The sequence below is a fragment of the Myotis myotis genome, unplaced genomic scaffold (assembly GCF_014108235.1).
Source record: "Myotis myotis isolate mMyoMyo1 unplaced genomic scaffold, mMyoMyo1.p scaffold_m19_p_31, whole genome shotgun sequence".
NCBI classification, from domain to species: domain Eukaryota; kingdom Metazoa; phylum Chordata; class Mammalia; order Chiroptera; family Vespertilionidae; genus Myotis; species Myotis myotis.
Window position 1 is genome coordinate 80497 of NW_023416337.1, and position 15273 is coordinate 95769.

Consider the following 15273-nt stretch of genomic DNA (forward strand, 5'->3'; position numbering starts at 1 on the left):
ATTGGGGTCTAGGATGATATTTTCTAGACAGGGTTTGTGCTTGCTTCTGCCAGGCATCTGAGGGAGTGGACAGTCTGGGATCACCTCAGTTCAGTTCCAGGGTAAAGAGGAGTAGTGGCTGGCTGCAGTTCTTACCTGGTTTCTTTCCATTCCTTCAGCTCCTGAGAGCAATTTTGGATTCCAGGTCATGTGACATGGGTCCACCAGCCCTCTCCTTCCTTTGGTAGTCCCTGGGTTCTGGGCTTTGGTCCCTCACCTTGTAAAGCTGTCAGCCTTTCAGCTGTTCCATAACACTTGCCAGTTGCTCTCAGGGATAAACGTGGTTCTAAATGTGGGGCTTACTTCCCTAGATTGTGCCTTTGTGAGTTCTATCTTCAAGCTCTTTGATGCTTTCAAGCATAGTTTGGGTGGATATGTCAGTATGTGTGCGTTCACATTTATGTTGTGGAAGTTGTTAATCATAAAAAGTCATGAAAATAGTGTAAAACAATCCCCTTTGTCTCTTTGACACAACTCTAGTGTTATCTTCCTGGCTTTGATAATATCCTGGCTTCTGGTATGACAAGGTGCTCCAGCCTCTGACTTGGAATTAGCCATTCCAGTAAGAAACCTTGGTGTTCCTGATAGTTTTTGTTAGCGGTATTCTTTTAGATTAGTTTTTTTGTTTTTTTAGCTTTTAGAAGAGGTCTAAATTATTAATCCATTCTTACCAGGAGTTAGTTCATTCTTTATCTTGATGCCTGCAGATATCCTTTAAAGACTCATCAAGGATTCAGAGTTGTCTGTTGCCAGTAGCTTTAGGTGAGTGTTGTGCCATGGATCTTTTAGCAGTCTCGTGAATCAATAGTTATAAAAATACGAAAACAATTTTAATGTAACATGGTATCTTTAGTAATGTGTTAAGTGATAAGACAAATTTTATATTTTAAGATACTAAAACGACACCTTTTGATGCTTATAAAAAACTAGTGGCCCGGTGCACAAAATTCGTGCATGGGGGTAGGGGGAGGGTGTCCCTCAGCCTGGCCTACACCCTCTCCAATCTGGGACCCCTTCAGGGGATGTCCGACTACTGGCAGTCGGACATCCCTCTCGCAATCCGGGACCGCTGGCTCCTAACCGCTCACCTGCCTGCTTGCCTGATTGCCCCTAACCACTCTGCCTGCTGGCCTGCTTGCCCCTAACTGCCCCCCTTGCAAGCCTGCTCGCCCCCAGCTTCCCTCCCCCCCCGCCGGCCTGATCGCCCCCTCAACTGCCCCCCACTGAGGGCCTGCTTGCCCCCAACTGGGCCCCCTCCTCCCCCCGCTGCCAGCCTGCTTGCCCCCAACTGCCCTCCCTTCCTGGCCTGATCACCCCTAACTGCCTCTGCCTCGGCCCTGCCACCATGGCTTTGCCTGGAAGGATGTCTGGAAGGTCTCCTGGTCTAATTAGCATATTACTCTTTTATTAGTATAGATACTAGAGGCCTGGTGCACGGATTTGTGCATCGGTGGGGTCCCTTGGCCTGGCCTGTGGGGATCAGTGGACCTCTGTGCCGCCACAGCCTGGCCTTACCTGCCAGCTCGTTGGGCTCTGTCCACGTCGATACCACACAGCATGAAGTAGTGCGGTTAGCAGTAGGCGCCGGGCTGGCGCTGCGCCACTCCCGCTCATACTGGCCTCGCTGCACCTGCCGTTCAGGCACACGGGGAGTGTCGTGGGCCAGGGCAGTGTCTGGGGCCCATCAGCTGGGTGGTGCTCCTGCTGTGGGAGTGCTTTGACCACCGTCCAGTCGCTTAGGCTTTTATATATATAGATATTGAGGTTAACATTGATTAATAATAATTGATGATAGGAAATATTAAGAGATTAACTCAGAGTAGGTCAGACTTCACAGGCTGAGGTACCATCCTTCACACAATTGCCCTTACTGCAGATATTAGCTGCAAGCTCGGGGGGGTCCCTAGGTCACCACATTTCTGACCAGCTGGCTACAAATTCGGGGTTCCCAAGACTCTCAGGTTTAGCAATTTACTACAACAACTCAAGTGCTATACTTATGAATTATAGTTTTATTGTAGCAGAAATGGATTGAAATCAGGACCAGTCTAAAGAAGAAATGCACAGGGTGAGGTTCGGGAGGGTCAGCAAGCTTTTTCAGTGGAGTTAGGACCATCACCCTCACGTGGATGTGACTGCATGGAGTCAGAGCATTGTTGACCAGAGAAGCTCACTCCAGCTTCAGTGTCTAGGATTCTTACTGGGGTTTCATTATGTAAGCATGATTCATTGATGATGAGGTTGAACTCAATCTCTAGTTTCCCTCCCTGGAAATCCTCTATCCTGTAGTTGGTCTTTCTGGATTGGCCAGCCCTCATCTGGAGTTACCTTGTTAACACCCTGAATTACAAGGACTCCTGTCACTCAGGAAATCCCAAGGATTTAGAGGGTGCTTCCCAAGAACAGGGACAAAGGCCACCCAAATTCTTTGTTTTACAATAGTTGCCAATTTGGTTTTTACAGGTTGATCACTAATGCCCTGATGGCTCATTCACTCTAGTCATGTCCATTCTGTGATGGGCTTAATAACTTAATTTAGAAGTAGTTGATGAGCTTAAGAGCTATTTTGAGAAATAAAATACTGTGTTGGAAAGATTTGTCATTTCTATGATTGAGAAAGTAAAAGGTACTAGTAATAATACTGTGGTGTGTTGTGTCGACAAAAGAACATTTGTACTTACCAAAAATTTTATAAGCATTGATTCAAGCCAGGTTTGAGGACATGTCTGGAAGCAGGATCTTACTGATTGAGAAAATGCTTTGGAGAGAATGTCAGTTTCACAGCTCATTTTATACATTGGAATCAAAGGAGAGAACATAGGGAAAGTTACATGAAATCCATTAGTGTTAAATTAAGGACAAAGCAAGATGGGGAAATATCTAGGATTGAATGAAAAAGCAAACTGGAGAGAGAAATCTTTTGCATTGATGGGTGCAGGATAGTTAACATTTAATATTTATAGTAAATAGAGATGGTACGCTGGCAGCAAGATAACAACAAGAAGTCTCATGGTCTTGTACTCTGTGCCAAGATTGTGCCTCTCAGAAGACTGGAAAAGAAAATTATTCTGCCATTTTAAAGGTTTGTTATCCTAGATGCACAAAAACAGTGGGCAGGCTTGCTTAAGGTAAAGATTAACCATTTACTAACGAAGCTATAGGCCTGGGGCGTGACTACCTGCCCAGTTAGGAATTTATTATCAGACCATACTGTGTGGGTGCTTTTAATCACTGAGCTTGTCAGCTTTATTGCATAGCCCTCTTTTGGTTCACAGTTGTATATATTTATGATGGCAGGAAATTTGTGAGAATCTTTTGATCCTCTTTGAGATCATTACAGAAAGAGTATTGAGGTTCAAAACTAAATTCATAACTGTTGGGAAATTTTTTTCTGAGCTGAGAGACCAAAGAAAGAGGCTGACAACTTGAGCATTACATCAAAAGTCTATTAAGGGATCTTACATATGAGGTACATCTTAGGGCTGAGGCAAGAATGGATTTCCGTCCTGTGTGCTTCATGGCTGATGCTAAAGGGTTACGTATGGCAGGATGGGTAGGGGTGCTGGTGTGTGAGCTACCCCAGAGAAAGGAAGACACCATACATGCTTGCCTGTTCCAGGAACCAGCACCCCTTTGGTACATGGGTGGGGTTGATTAGATAGGGGATTTACAGAAAGCGGACTCTGCTCTGGCTCTGCCAGATATGGCTGGAGATCCAGCAGCAGCAGTCATGTCATAGAACTGTCAGTGTTTTAAAGATGACTGGGCAAATTGCAAGCCTGGATAGTTCAGTATATATATATACTAGTAGCCCGGTGCATGAAATTCGTGCACATTGAAAGGGAATTAATTAGAGGAACGTAATTTGGATTCACTATCTAATATCAATAATATGTGAGCGTGAGGCAGTCCGCGTTTCTGAAATTCAATGACATGAATTTTAGCTATTACTTTGCCAAATAAATGGAATTTATAGATACCATTTAAAAGAGCATTCAGCTTCATATTTAAAAACTCTGGCTACTGCCCTAACTGGTTTGGTTCAGTGGATAGAGCGTCGGCCTGCGCACTGAAGGGTCCCGGGTTCGATTCCGGTCAAGGGCATCTACCTTGGTTGTGGGGACATCCTCAGTGGGAGGTGTGCAGGAGGCAGCTGATCGATGTTTCTAACTATCCCTCTCCCTTCCTCTCTGTAAAAAATCAATAAAATATATTTAAAAAATAAACAAACAAAAAAAACCTCTGGCTACCAAGTCAGGTCTGTTTTCAACTTTTTGCCAGCATTGTAAATTGTTTGCAGTATCTGCCCATTTGGGGTTGCATGTCATGGTTATGAATAAATAGGGCTTGCCATACTTTGTTACAATTGCCATAGCATCCTGATATCACTGCTGCATATTTCTGGGACTACCCTCAGAAGATGATGGAAGTATTATCATTTTACCAATCGGTACATTGTCATTTTCAGATCTAGATTTGAGATAATCTATCAAACCACTATATTTTTCAACTCTCAACTTAGATTGGTTTGCTTTGATGAAATTTATCCGATTGGCCTCCATTTTGAATATGAATCCACGATAAACTGTTGAGTTAATTTTCCTGCATTTAAAATAGGATTGAACATGTCCTGCACAGAGAGATGAAATCCATAATTCTGCATTTGTGTGACTCATGTCCTTACATTTTGTCTAGTATTATTGTCGATTACACTGTTGTCTCTGAGTCTTAATGCAATATCTGTTCCCCAGCCTTTTTCACCATGTGGAAAAAGAATGGGATATGTCATTGCATCTAATGTAGGAAACAGGATATTGATTTGTTTCATTTTAGTGGCATTTGGATTATTGGGATCTGGTTTACAATGAATGAGCAAGTCCCTTTCAAAAGGAGGTTCTCCATCTTCGTTTCTGAATATGACAGCAACCTCAGTTACACGGGGAGAATTATATCTACCTGGGTCACTGTTACGATCATATTTAATCGCCATTGTTACTTCTGTGGGAGCAATACCTTTTGCTGCTCCTTCAGATTGGGCTTCCTTTTCTACCTCATGTAGCATCTTGTACGATTTTGTTAATTCAGTTATTTCATGCATGAGGTTGTTGATGTTGATCATGAGTCTTTCTGAGCAGCCCTGGTTTTCTGGCATTGCTAATCTTTTACTTGTAGCTTCGGCTGTATCCAAAATATAGAGTTGAGCAAACTTCCGAGAAACACCATCCGAAGGATGTAAAGTTCCAGTACGATGATAAACTTGTCCGTGTATTCTAAAGCAGTATGGCCATATCCTGATGGCGATGCAATATTTGCACCCATGGAAGCAAAAGCAAAAGAACTATTTATGGAACGAATATTTTCCATGAAATTTTTACTGTCAGAATCTTCGTTTGTCATTAATCTTTTTAAATATGCCAGGTAATCTGGAAAATGTATATCATCTGGACAAACTTTCCCTTTGCTACAACATCAAGTAAATTTCCCATTGGATGGTTTTTCATCAGAGAAATTTAGTGATAGGCAAAATTCACGTCGAACCGTCATTCCACCACAAGTATGTTCAAGAATTGCATCCTCATGTACTCCGTTTTCACTGAGAAGGCAGTTCCTACTAGTATTGGTAGTACTTGTTGATGACTGTTCTCTAGACATACTCTGTCATCGCCACTGCCTTCTTTCAACTTCAAAGGTGCATTGGTCTTTAGACATTTTCTGTCGATAATGCCTGTGTTTTTTGGCATCAGAGTGACGTTTTTCCAGTAGCTGGTGTTCAGATACATCCCGTTGCAGGCACCGCCTTCTTTCAAGATCAGACGCACACTGCTCTGCAGACACTTTCTGTCGATAATGCCAGCATCTTTCGGCTGCAGAGCTACGTTTTATCAACAGTTGTTCTTTAGACATAGTCCCACCTCTCTACTGTCATGGTCTGAGATGCAGGTGAATGAGAGTCCTGGCTATCAGGCCGCTGAGAGCTGTCTGACCAAAGGCTGATTCTGGCTGATTCTGTGGGGGTGGGACTTCTGCCAAGTCCTCCAAACCTCCTGCTCTCCCCGCTCCTCCCCGGCTCTGCTCTCCACCAGCAAGGTCCCGGGAGCCCGCGGGAGTGGCTACGGCCTCACCTCCCGGGGCCAGTGAAGGTCCCAGGAGCCCACAGGAGTGGCTGCCGTTGCCTCCTGGGTCGCCTGACACCTGCGTATGCAAATTAACCACCATCTTTGTCAGGTTAATTTGCATAGCCACTCTGGCCAGTGGGCGTGGCTTGAGCGTAGCGGAGGGATGGTTAATTTGCACGTTTCTCTTTTATTATATAGGATATATGAAAGCCTAATATGTAAATTGTTCCTGCGGGAGTTCGACTGAGAGACTGATCACTTGCTATAACGTGTGTTGACCACAGGGCGGAGCGCAGAACAAAGGCAGGCCCCAGCCAGCAGCTGGAAGGCCCTGATCTGCCCTAATCACAGGCCAGGCCTAGGGACCCTACCTGTGCACAAATTTCGTGCACCAGGCCTCTAGTATTTAATGAGGATGAACTTAGCAAAGGGAAATCAGGATCTTCTTTCCCCCTCCTTTTTTGTTGTTATTAATCCTCACTTGAGAATATTTTTTTCCCCATTGCCTTTTCAGAGTGGAAGGAAAGGAGGGAAAGAGAGAGGCACACATATACACATTGATGCAAGAGAGACACATTGACTGGTTGCCTCCCACCAGAGACAGGGATGTAACTACATCCCAGGTACATACCCTTGATGGGAATCAAACCCGTGAACCTTCAGTGCGTGGGCTGATGCTTTAGCCACTGAGCACACCTGCCAGGGCTCCCCTACTTTTTTTTTTTTTTTAAATATATTTTATTGATTTTTTACAGAGAGGAAGGGAGCGGGATAGAGAGTTAGAAACATCGATGAGAGAGAAACATCGATCAGCTGCCTCCTGCACACTCCCTACTTGGGATGTGCCCGCAACCAAGGTACATGCCCTTGACTGGAATCGAACCCGGGACCCTTGAGTCCGCAGGCCGATGCTCTATCCACTGAGACCAACTGGTTAGGGCTCCCCTACTTTTTATCATGAAAAATTCCATGTTGAAATAAAAGTTAAAAGGAAAAAATTAGTATGCTCTTTACCTAGATTCAACAATTAGTATTTTTTCAGTTTCACTTCATTCTCTTCGTATATTTTATTTTCCTTGGGTGAACTATTTGAAGTTCACTGCAGACATGACAGTCTACCTCTAGAAATTTCATCGTGCATTTTCTATAAACAAGTATATTCCAAGCATAACCACAATGTAATTATTGTGCTTTTAAAGGCTAATGATCCTCCCATATAATAAAAGCCTAATATGCAAATTGTCCCCTCAACCAAGAGTTTGGGAGTTCGACCACTCGCTATGACATGCGCTGACCACCAGGGGGTGGCACGGAACATGGCGGGTGTTGATGATGCGGTACTGGCAGCAGGCGGCAGTGGAGGTGCTGCTGGCCCTGGTGGGCCCTATGAGAGTGGGACCACGGCGGGATGGTGGAGCAGGTGAGCGGAGGGCACTAGGCCAAGGTGGGTCCGAGCAGGGGCCGATCGCCTGGCAGATGGCAACTAGTGGCAGCGGTGGGGGGCAGGACTGCTGTCAGGCTCCCAGGCGCTGAGGGAGCTGGGCGGGGATCCTGGCCCCGACCGATTGATTGTCCTGCAGATGATGACCAGCAGCCTGGGCTGGGTCGGGGAACTGGGGTTGGGTGGCAGTTACCAACTTCCCGTGGCGCCTGGGCTGAGGGCTGCAACCTTTCTCAGGCTACCTGGTGATGGGGATGGAGGTGCGGTGAGAATGCACCGAGCTCGCTCTCACTCCCCCTGCTACCCTCCCTTGGGACACCAGGGCTCGAGCGCTGGGCGGCGCCCGAGTGCCCGTAAGGAGCCTGCCCTGCACCTGTGCGGCCTCCCCGTGGGTTCATGCAGGAGCCGGTCTGGGAGGCTGGCCGGAGAGAGTGCACTGCCTGCCCAGTTTCCGTGTGGCGCCGGTGGGCAGCCTACAGGCCCACACTGCACCCCAGCCCACGACGTCTGGCCGCGCTCACCGCATCTCCACATGGGAACTTGGGCGCCGTGACTCAGGTGGAGGGGGGCGTGTGGTGGCTCAGGTGCTACCCAGGGCCCAGATGTCAGCTGGGACCTGCCCTTCCATGCCAGATGCTCGCGCTTCGATTGCCGGCCAGGCCTAGGGACCGCACCCATGCACTAATTTCATGCACGGGGCCTTAGTAATTACATAATTTCATATACTATTTATCTCCTATTTAAATTTCCCCATTTGTCTTAAATATCTCCTCGCTTTTCTTCTCCAAACCATTCATTCAGGGTTTACTCATTGTGTCTGACTTTTTGAAGAGTATGGCCTGTGGGTCTTGTAGAAACTTTCCACTTGCTCCTGTATTACCTCTATTTCCTACAAACTGGAAATTAGGTCTAGCAAATCAAGTAGATTTAGGTGCAGCATTGTGGATCCGGGAAGTCTCTGACGTGTGGTTTGCTTGCTGTGAGTGGTGCTGAACCGCTTATGCCTGCATCATGAGGCAGCGTTTGTAATCAGGTACTCTGGTGATCTGTGGTGCTGTACATACAGTATTGTGCTCCATCATCCTAGTGGTATTGGCATCTGTTGAGTATCTGAATACAGGACTGTCTTTTTTATGGGCTGAAGTTAAAGTCCATGTGACAACATTTCTGTAATGCTTGAAAAAATTTGATAATTCCTACTATCCTGGAAATAATGAGATTTTGCTGTCAGCATGTAAAGTTAAATTGTTTTTCCATTTAGTTTGTCTTATTTTTAACCACTTAGTAGAATAACATAAGGCAAAACTGTTTCGGTTTTTTAAAATACGTACTTAAGTTTTGCCCTTTCTAGTCAAAAGAGTGAGAAAGCTCTGAATGAATTTTCAAAGTCTTATATGGCAACTTGACACAGAACGAAGCCATTGTTTCATTAGTTAATGCTTTTCAGTGTTTTCCTTTGGCTCAGTCTCTGTACATTTCTTTCTGGTCTTAACAGGAGTTGGGATAATATTAGACAGTTGGAATATTAATTGTAACTGAAATGGAGAGGGAATTTCGTCTGAAATTTTGCATTCTTATGTTGTTCAAAAAGCTCCATGTGACTCAGCCAATATGGCTCAGTGGTTGAGTGTCGACCCATGCACCAACAGGTCACTGGTTCGATTCCCTGTTAGGGCACATGCCTGGGTGTGGGCTTGATCCCCAGTGGGGAGCATGCAGGAGACAGCCGATTGGTGATGTTTCTCTCTCATCGGTGTTTCTCCCTCTCCCCCTCCCTCTCTAAAATCAATAAAAATACCGTGGGGCTTTTTTTTTGTTTGTTTGTTTTTTAAAGCACCTTAAGTCCTTCCCCTTATTGCAACTCTTCCTTCAACAACTTATATTCTATACTTTTTATTTTATTTATTTTAAATTCTTAGTTTTGCCTAGTTTTAAAAAATGTTTTTATTTATTTTAGAGAGAGGGGGAGGGAGGGAAGAGAGAGAAAGAATCATTGATGTGAGAGACAAACATGGATCGGCTGCCTCCTGCACTCCCCCTACTAGGGATTGAGCCCACAAACCCCCAGGTATGTACCCTGACCAGAAATGAACCAGTGACCTTTTGGTGCATGGGACAATGCTCAACCAACTGGCCATGCTGACCAGGACTATACTTTTTAAAAGTGTAACAAGTTCAACCTGAACATTTTAATGAAGTGATAAGCAATAGAAAGTGGTAAGCTTAAATATCCTGGAGAGAAAAGTGAATACTTTAGAACAGTGGTCAGCAAACCGCAGCTCGCGAGCCACATGTGGCTCTTTGGCCCCGTGAATGTGGCTCTTCCACAAAATACCATGTACAGGCGCACGTACAGTGCGATTGAAACTTCGTGGCCCATGCGCAGAAGTTGGTTTTCGGCCTGGGCGAGTCTATTTTGAGGAAGTTTTACTCAATGTACCTATAGTTTAACTAAGACTTAAAACTTTAAGTAAAGTTTATTAAGTTAATTTTAGGGAACGTTGTGGAGTGAAAGAAGATGTAGTGTCGAGGATTGAGAAAGGTATGTTGAGATGGTTTGGACATATAGAGAGGATGAATGAAAGGAGATAGATGAAACAAGTATACAAGACGAGTGTGGATGGGTCGACCTCAGCGAACGTACCTCAATCAGATTGAGGACATTTTTAGCAAAGGCCATCTTAGGAGGACCCTAATTAAGTTAATAACAATGTACCTACCTATATAGTTGAAGTTTAAAAAATTTGGCTCTCAAAAGAAATTACAATTGTCATACTGTTGATATTTGGCTCTTTTGACTAATGAGTTTGCTGACCACTGCTTTAGAACATTAGTCAGTTAAATTCTTCTTGTTACAGAACCAGTGTAGCTTACTAAGATAGGCTACATTGATATTTGTGTAGATTAAAATATTCCTAAATTTTGAATTAGCCTTGTAAAGAGAAGTGGATGAAAGGAGTCCTGGGATGTTTTCTAAGTTGAGGAATACAACATCATGTACTAGGTTGTGTCAGTTAATAATATGGATTTTGTAATAAAAGAAAACACGATAATTTCAAGAGAAACATTAACAGTGCTTTATTCAAAGTAATGTTCATCGCTAGCTACACATTTCCCCCATCTTTCAGGTAATTTGTGGATACCTTCCCAATAGAACTGTTCTTGTTTTGAGACAAACCATTCAGAGACCCAATTTTCCTCTTCTTTGTACGTTCTGAAGTGCTGCTCAGAAAGTGCGTGTGCCATGTGCCATCGATTGGAACAAGTGGGAATCTGAAGGAGCAAGGTCTGGTGAATACGATGGGTGGGTTAATACTTCCCAGGCAAGATCTTTTAATGTGTCTTTAACTGGTTTTGAAGCGTGTGATGAAGCAAAATTACTTTGCTGTGTCTTCTGGCCCATTCTGGTCATTTTACGATCAAAGGGTGATTCAAATTGATTATTTGTTGTCGGTAGCGATCAGTATTAACGGTTTCACCTGGTTTTCACACCTTCCTGATCCCACCGAACGCAGAACATTGTCTTCTTTCTGAAGTGATTTGGCCTTGCAGTCGATGTTGATGGTTGACCTGGATCAACCCATAATTTTGTGCGTTTGGGATTCTCAAAATAAATCCACTTTTCATCGCCAGTCACAATTCAATGCAAAAAAAGACTTTCATGACGTTGAAGCAACATTTTACTGATGAGTATTTGTCTTTCCATTTGTCTTTCGTTCAGTTGATGTGGCACCCATTTTCCTTCCTTTAAAATCTTTCCCATGCTTATAAATTATCAGAAATTGTTTGCTGAGCAATGTTTAATCTTTCGGCAAGTTGTTTTTGAGTTTGACACGCATCTTCATCCAATAATGCTTGTAATGGTCTTCAAACTTTTTCGGTTGACCCAGATGTTCTTTGTCTTTCACATCGAAATCATCACTTTTAAAGAGTTTAAGCCGCCGAAACCGGTTTGGCTCAGTGGATAGAGCGTCGGCCTGCGGACTGAAGGGTCCCGGGTTCGATTCCAGTCAAGGGCATGTACCTGGGTTGCGGGCACATCCCCAGTGGGAGATGTGCAGGAAGCAGCTGATCGATGTTTCTAACTCTCTATCTCTCTCCCTTCCTCTCTGTAAAAAAATCAATAAAATATATTAAAAAAAAAAAGAAAAGAGTTTAAGCCAGCGTTCACAAGTATCTTGAGATGGAGCATGTTCACTGTAAGCTTCCTGAAGCTTTCAGCAACACTTTTCTTCAAAATAAAGTAATGAATTAAAACTTCCCGCAAATGGTCTTTTTCTTTGGCATGAAATTAGACATTTTAAGCGTAAAAATATCTATGATGTTAACACCTTCAGAAAATTTGACATCAGTTTTGGAGCTTGCTGTCACTACAACAAAGTAGCATACATATCAGACCGCATATATATCAACATATGTGTAACTCCATCTATTGAAAAAAATCTGCTTTATTAACTAGTACACATGGTAATTATTGTATGCCAATGGGAATTCTATCCAGTGCTAAGAGAGTGGATACAGAAGACAGTGATGGGTTAGATAACACAGTGAAAGGGTTGAATTTAAACAGTTCATCTACTACTGTAGCAGTAGAGAGTAGCAGTTGGTGAATTTGGTGGTGGGAAAGTATTTCTTTTGCTTCTGTTTTCTTAGCAAATAACAAGCTTATCTGTTGAGATTGGGGTAGTATTCTTGCATGCTTACTTGGGACATGAGATTTTAAATTTACAGTTTTTTAGCCATGCTGACCAGCTTAAGCTGTGGGCATGGTAGGCAGGGAGTTGGGTTAGGGCTTTGCCACAAAATTGACAGGAAGAGGAGGGAGAAAATGGAGAAAAGCAAGGAGTAAACTGAATTAGGACAATGAAAAAGTGGTCATGATGGAGGTAATGGTTACATCAGAGAATTGTTGGTGTGAGATTGTTAGTGTAAGAAAGTAGAATGATCAGAGGTGGTTTTAAGTGTGAGATGCTTGAAACAAAGATTCCAGAGGTATTGCAGTCATTGGCGATGAGTGGTTGAGGTTGTGACCTGGAGACAGGTGGCTTAAAAGGAGGGGTCAATAGTTTGAAGTAAGGATTAAAGTTAAAGAATTGAGGGGGCAGGTTGTTGAAAGGATCGTGTGTTGCCAAGAATGTATGATAGTGGTGCAAAAGGAGGTATAGCAGGTACCAGAGTTCTTAAAGTGTATGCAGACAAGAGGATTAATAGGAAAAGGGGTGGCTGCCATTACTGGTCCCCACCAGTCTAAACCTTTTATGACACCCCAGCATCACCCTTTTCTGATTTCTGGCAGCAAAATGCGTTGAGTTACAGTGGGTGAAGTTGGATGCCATATTGTGTTCCAGTTGACTTCTGAGAAACTATACTTTGGGGTCTTGCAAATGCCCCAGACTTCCTCTTTGAAAGATTTAGCACTTCCTTTTTTCCCTGGCTAAGAGCTGTCCTGGCACCCAGGTCTGAGGAAATCAAGTTAATTGCTTCTGGGCAGGGTGTGTTTTAGTTAATGTGATGTCACAGCTATGGCTTCCTCGGGTTACTTTGCTCTTGTGATGCTGTAGTAATGAACTGTTATTTCACTGTTTTACAGAGTGCTTATGATTTCACGTATTTTCGCTGAATTTGTAAAAGAGGCACGTCGATGATGGATTAACACGAACATTGAATTTCTGTGCACAGTTTCAAATTGGAGCATATTGAATTTTCACCCTAGTTCAGCAGCTCTGCTGCTCACTTAAATGCAGATGAATGAAGACCCCATTTGGGAAGACACCTGGCCAGCGGTCCAGAGCTGATGCAGGTAGGCAGTGCAGCTCTCTGCATACCTTACGTATGATAAACTGAAAATAGTTATAAAATTGTAGAATACTTTCACATAATTCCTAGTGGTTTGCTTTTCTTAAAGCTTTGTGATTTGCAGTATTTCATACACATACATGAGAGAAACAGGTTTAGTTTTTTGAGAGGTAGAATCATATTAATTTTTGTCCTGTTGTAGATGTCCAGTAAATTTAGCAAGTGAATTGTAAATACCCAGTTAGTAGGATTACAGTCAATAAAGAAATTGCCATTTCATTTTGAAGGAGGAAGTGAAAATGAGACGAATAGATGAGCATTAGATTTACTAAGATTTAGGATATTTATAACAATTTGAAGGAAAAAAGATAAACTGCAGGTTTTGTGACAGCTAATACAACTAGAATAGAAGTTTAGACTTTGCATGATTTTTACCCATCCTCAAATCTTAATAGGCTACACTATAAAATAAGTAAGTGATGTTTTCTGTGGGACCCAGGTTCTTCTCCATTACAGAACACATTTGAAAACAATGTATCATAACATTTTAAGGTTCTTTGATAAAATGAACCTGAGAATTATGCTAGTGAAATTATTAATCTTACAGAAATGGTTGCTCTGTGATTTAGAACTATTTCTTATGTTTATTAACTATAGTATTTGGAATTCCTTTATAAGAGCCACAGGGATTCAGATTTTTATGTACCCTTCATCTCTTTTTTATTTTAGATTCTCTTTTATTGTATTACGTTATAATAATATTGATGTAACTGTTCAATATTTGTCAATAAGATTAACTTTCAGTAGTGATGGCAGACTGAAGTGTAAGTCATCTGAGAATTTGTTACTCTGTTCCCAGCTCTCATCAGCCCTATCCTGCTCTCATTATTCATATGAACATTGGTGCATTTTGTAACTTCTTGAGTCTTGGTTTTTCTGATTTAAACAATGGAACTGTTAGGGTAGGTACTTGTTGGGGATATTATGAGGTGTAAACGAGCTTATGCATGTTTGGTGCTTAGCTAGGTTCCTGGCACCTTATAGCTGCTGTACAAAAAGCATTATGATTGGTGACCATACTGTTTACAATGCAGTATTTTCTGTTTCAATTTAATAGTTGTAGATATTGCCATCAGGTTTTTGTTGATCAGTGAAATCTCCCACATTTGTCATTTAAATAGTTGGGTTTTCCTAAGTTCTTTTTATGCACACCATTCCAAATTTAACATTCTTATTTTCTTCATTGAGTTTGAAATCATCTTAGGAGGAAAGTTAGCTAATTAAGGTGATGTGTGTATGGTATAAGTAATTGAAAGAGCTAAACCAGGGGGTGTTACTATATTTGAGGGAGAGATTGTGAATCCTGTCAAGTACGTTGATCTTATAATTTCCATTTTTTTTTTTTTTTGGTGTTTTAGGGGATCTCCAGTATAGTAACATTTTATGCTTAATATATAGTAAATGAAATATTAGTTACCACTGTACTTCTAAGAAAATGTCTGCATGGCCTCTGCAGCAACCTGGTGATGTATTTATGTTGTTAAAAATTTTGAATTTAAGAGAGTTCACAGAAAGATTTTTATTGAAAGGGGGAAAGGACTGAGGTTAGTAGCCATTGGTGAAGAATCATTCATTTCTATAAAGAAATCAAGAAAACTTCACAGTAATTGGCTTTTTGTAACTGAAAACTTAGGATGCCAGAAGCTTTTGCTAATTACTTTTAAGTGTTTTCCAGTTTCACATTTCTTACATATGTTTTGGAGTGGTGTCTTTATTTCAGGTGCTTTAGCGGCCAGTGGAAAATTAAGTAAAGTAACAGTCTTTGTCTACACTGTATAAAAAAATGGGTTGATGGATTTTTTTCAATAACAAAAACAAGCT

At 42.4% G+C, this 15273-nt stretch overlaps 1 protein-coding gene across 3 annotated transcripts in view; it reads left to right on the forward strand.

Moving 5' to 3' along the window:
* SPIN1 (spindlin 1) overlaps positions 1 to 15273 on the forward strand; it is a 98996-nt gene that overhangs the window by 19177 nt on the left and 64546 nt on the right. Inside the window, exons 1-2 of one of the 3 annotated variants that reach the window (XM_036302335.1) lie at positions 10815 to 10882; positions 13187 to 13396. The exons of 1 other annotated variant lie outside the window; for it this stretch is intronic. In XM_036302335.1, the coding sequence (XP_036158228.1) occupies positions 13345 to 13396 (52 nt within the window). In that variant the 5' untranslated portion in view covers positions 10815 to 10882; positions 13187 to 13344. Of the gene's footprint in view, positions 1 to 10814; positions 10883 to 13186; positions 13397 to 15273 lie in introns of those variants that run through there. One more of the 3 variants, XM_036302334.1, reaches the window with a different exon arrangement.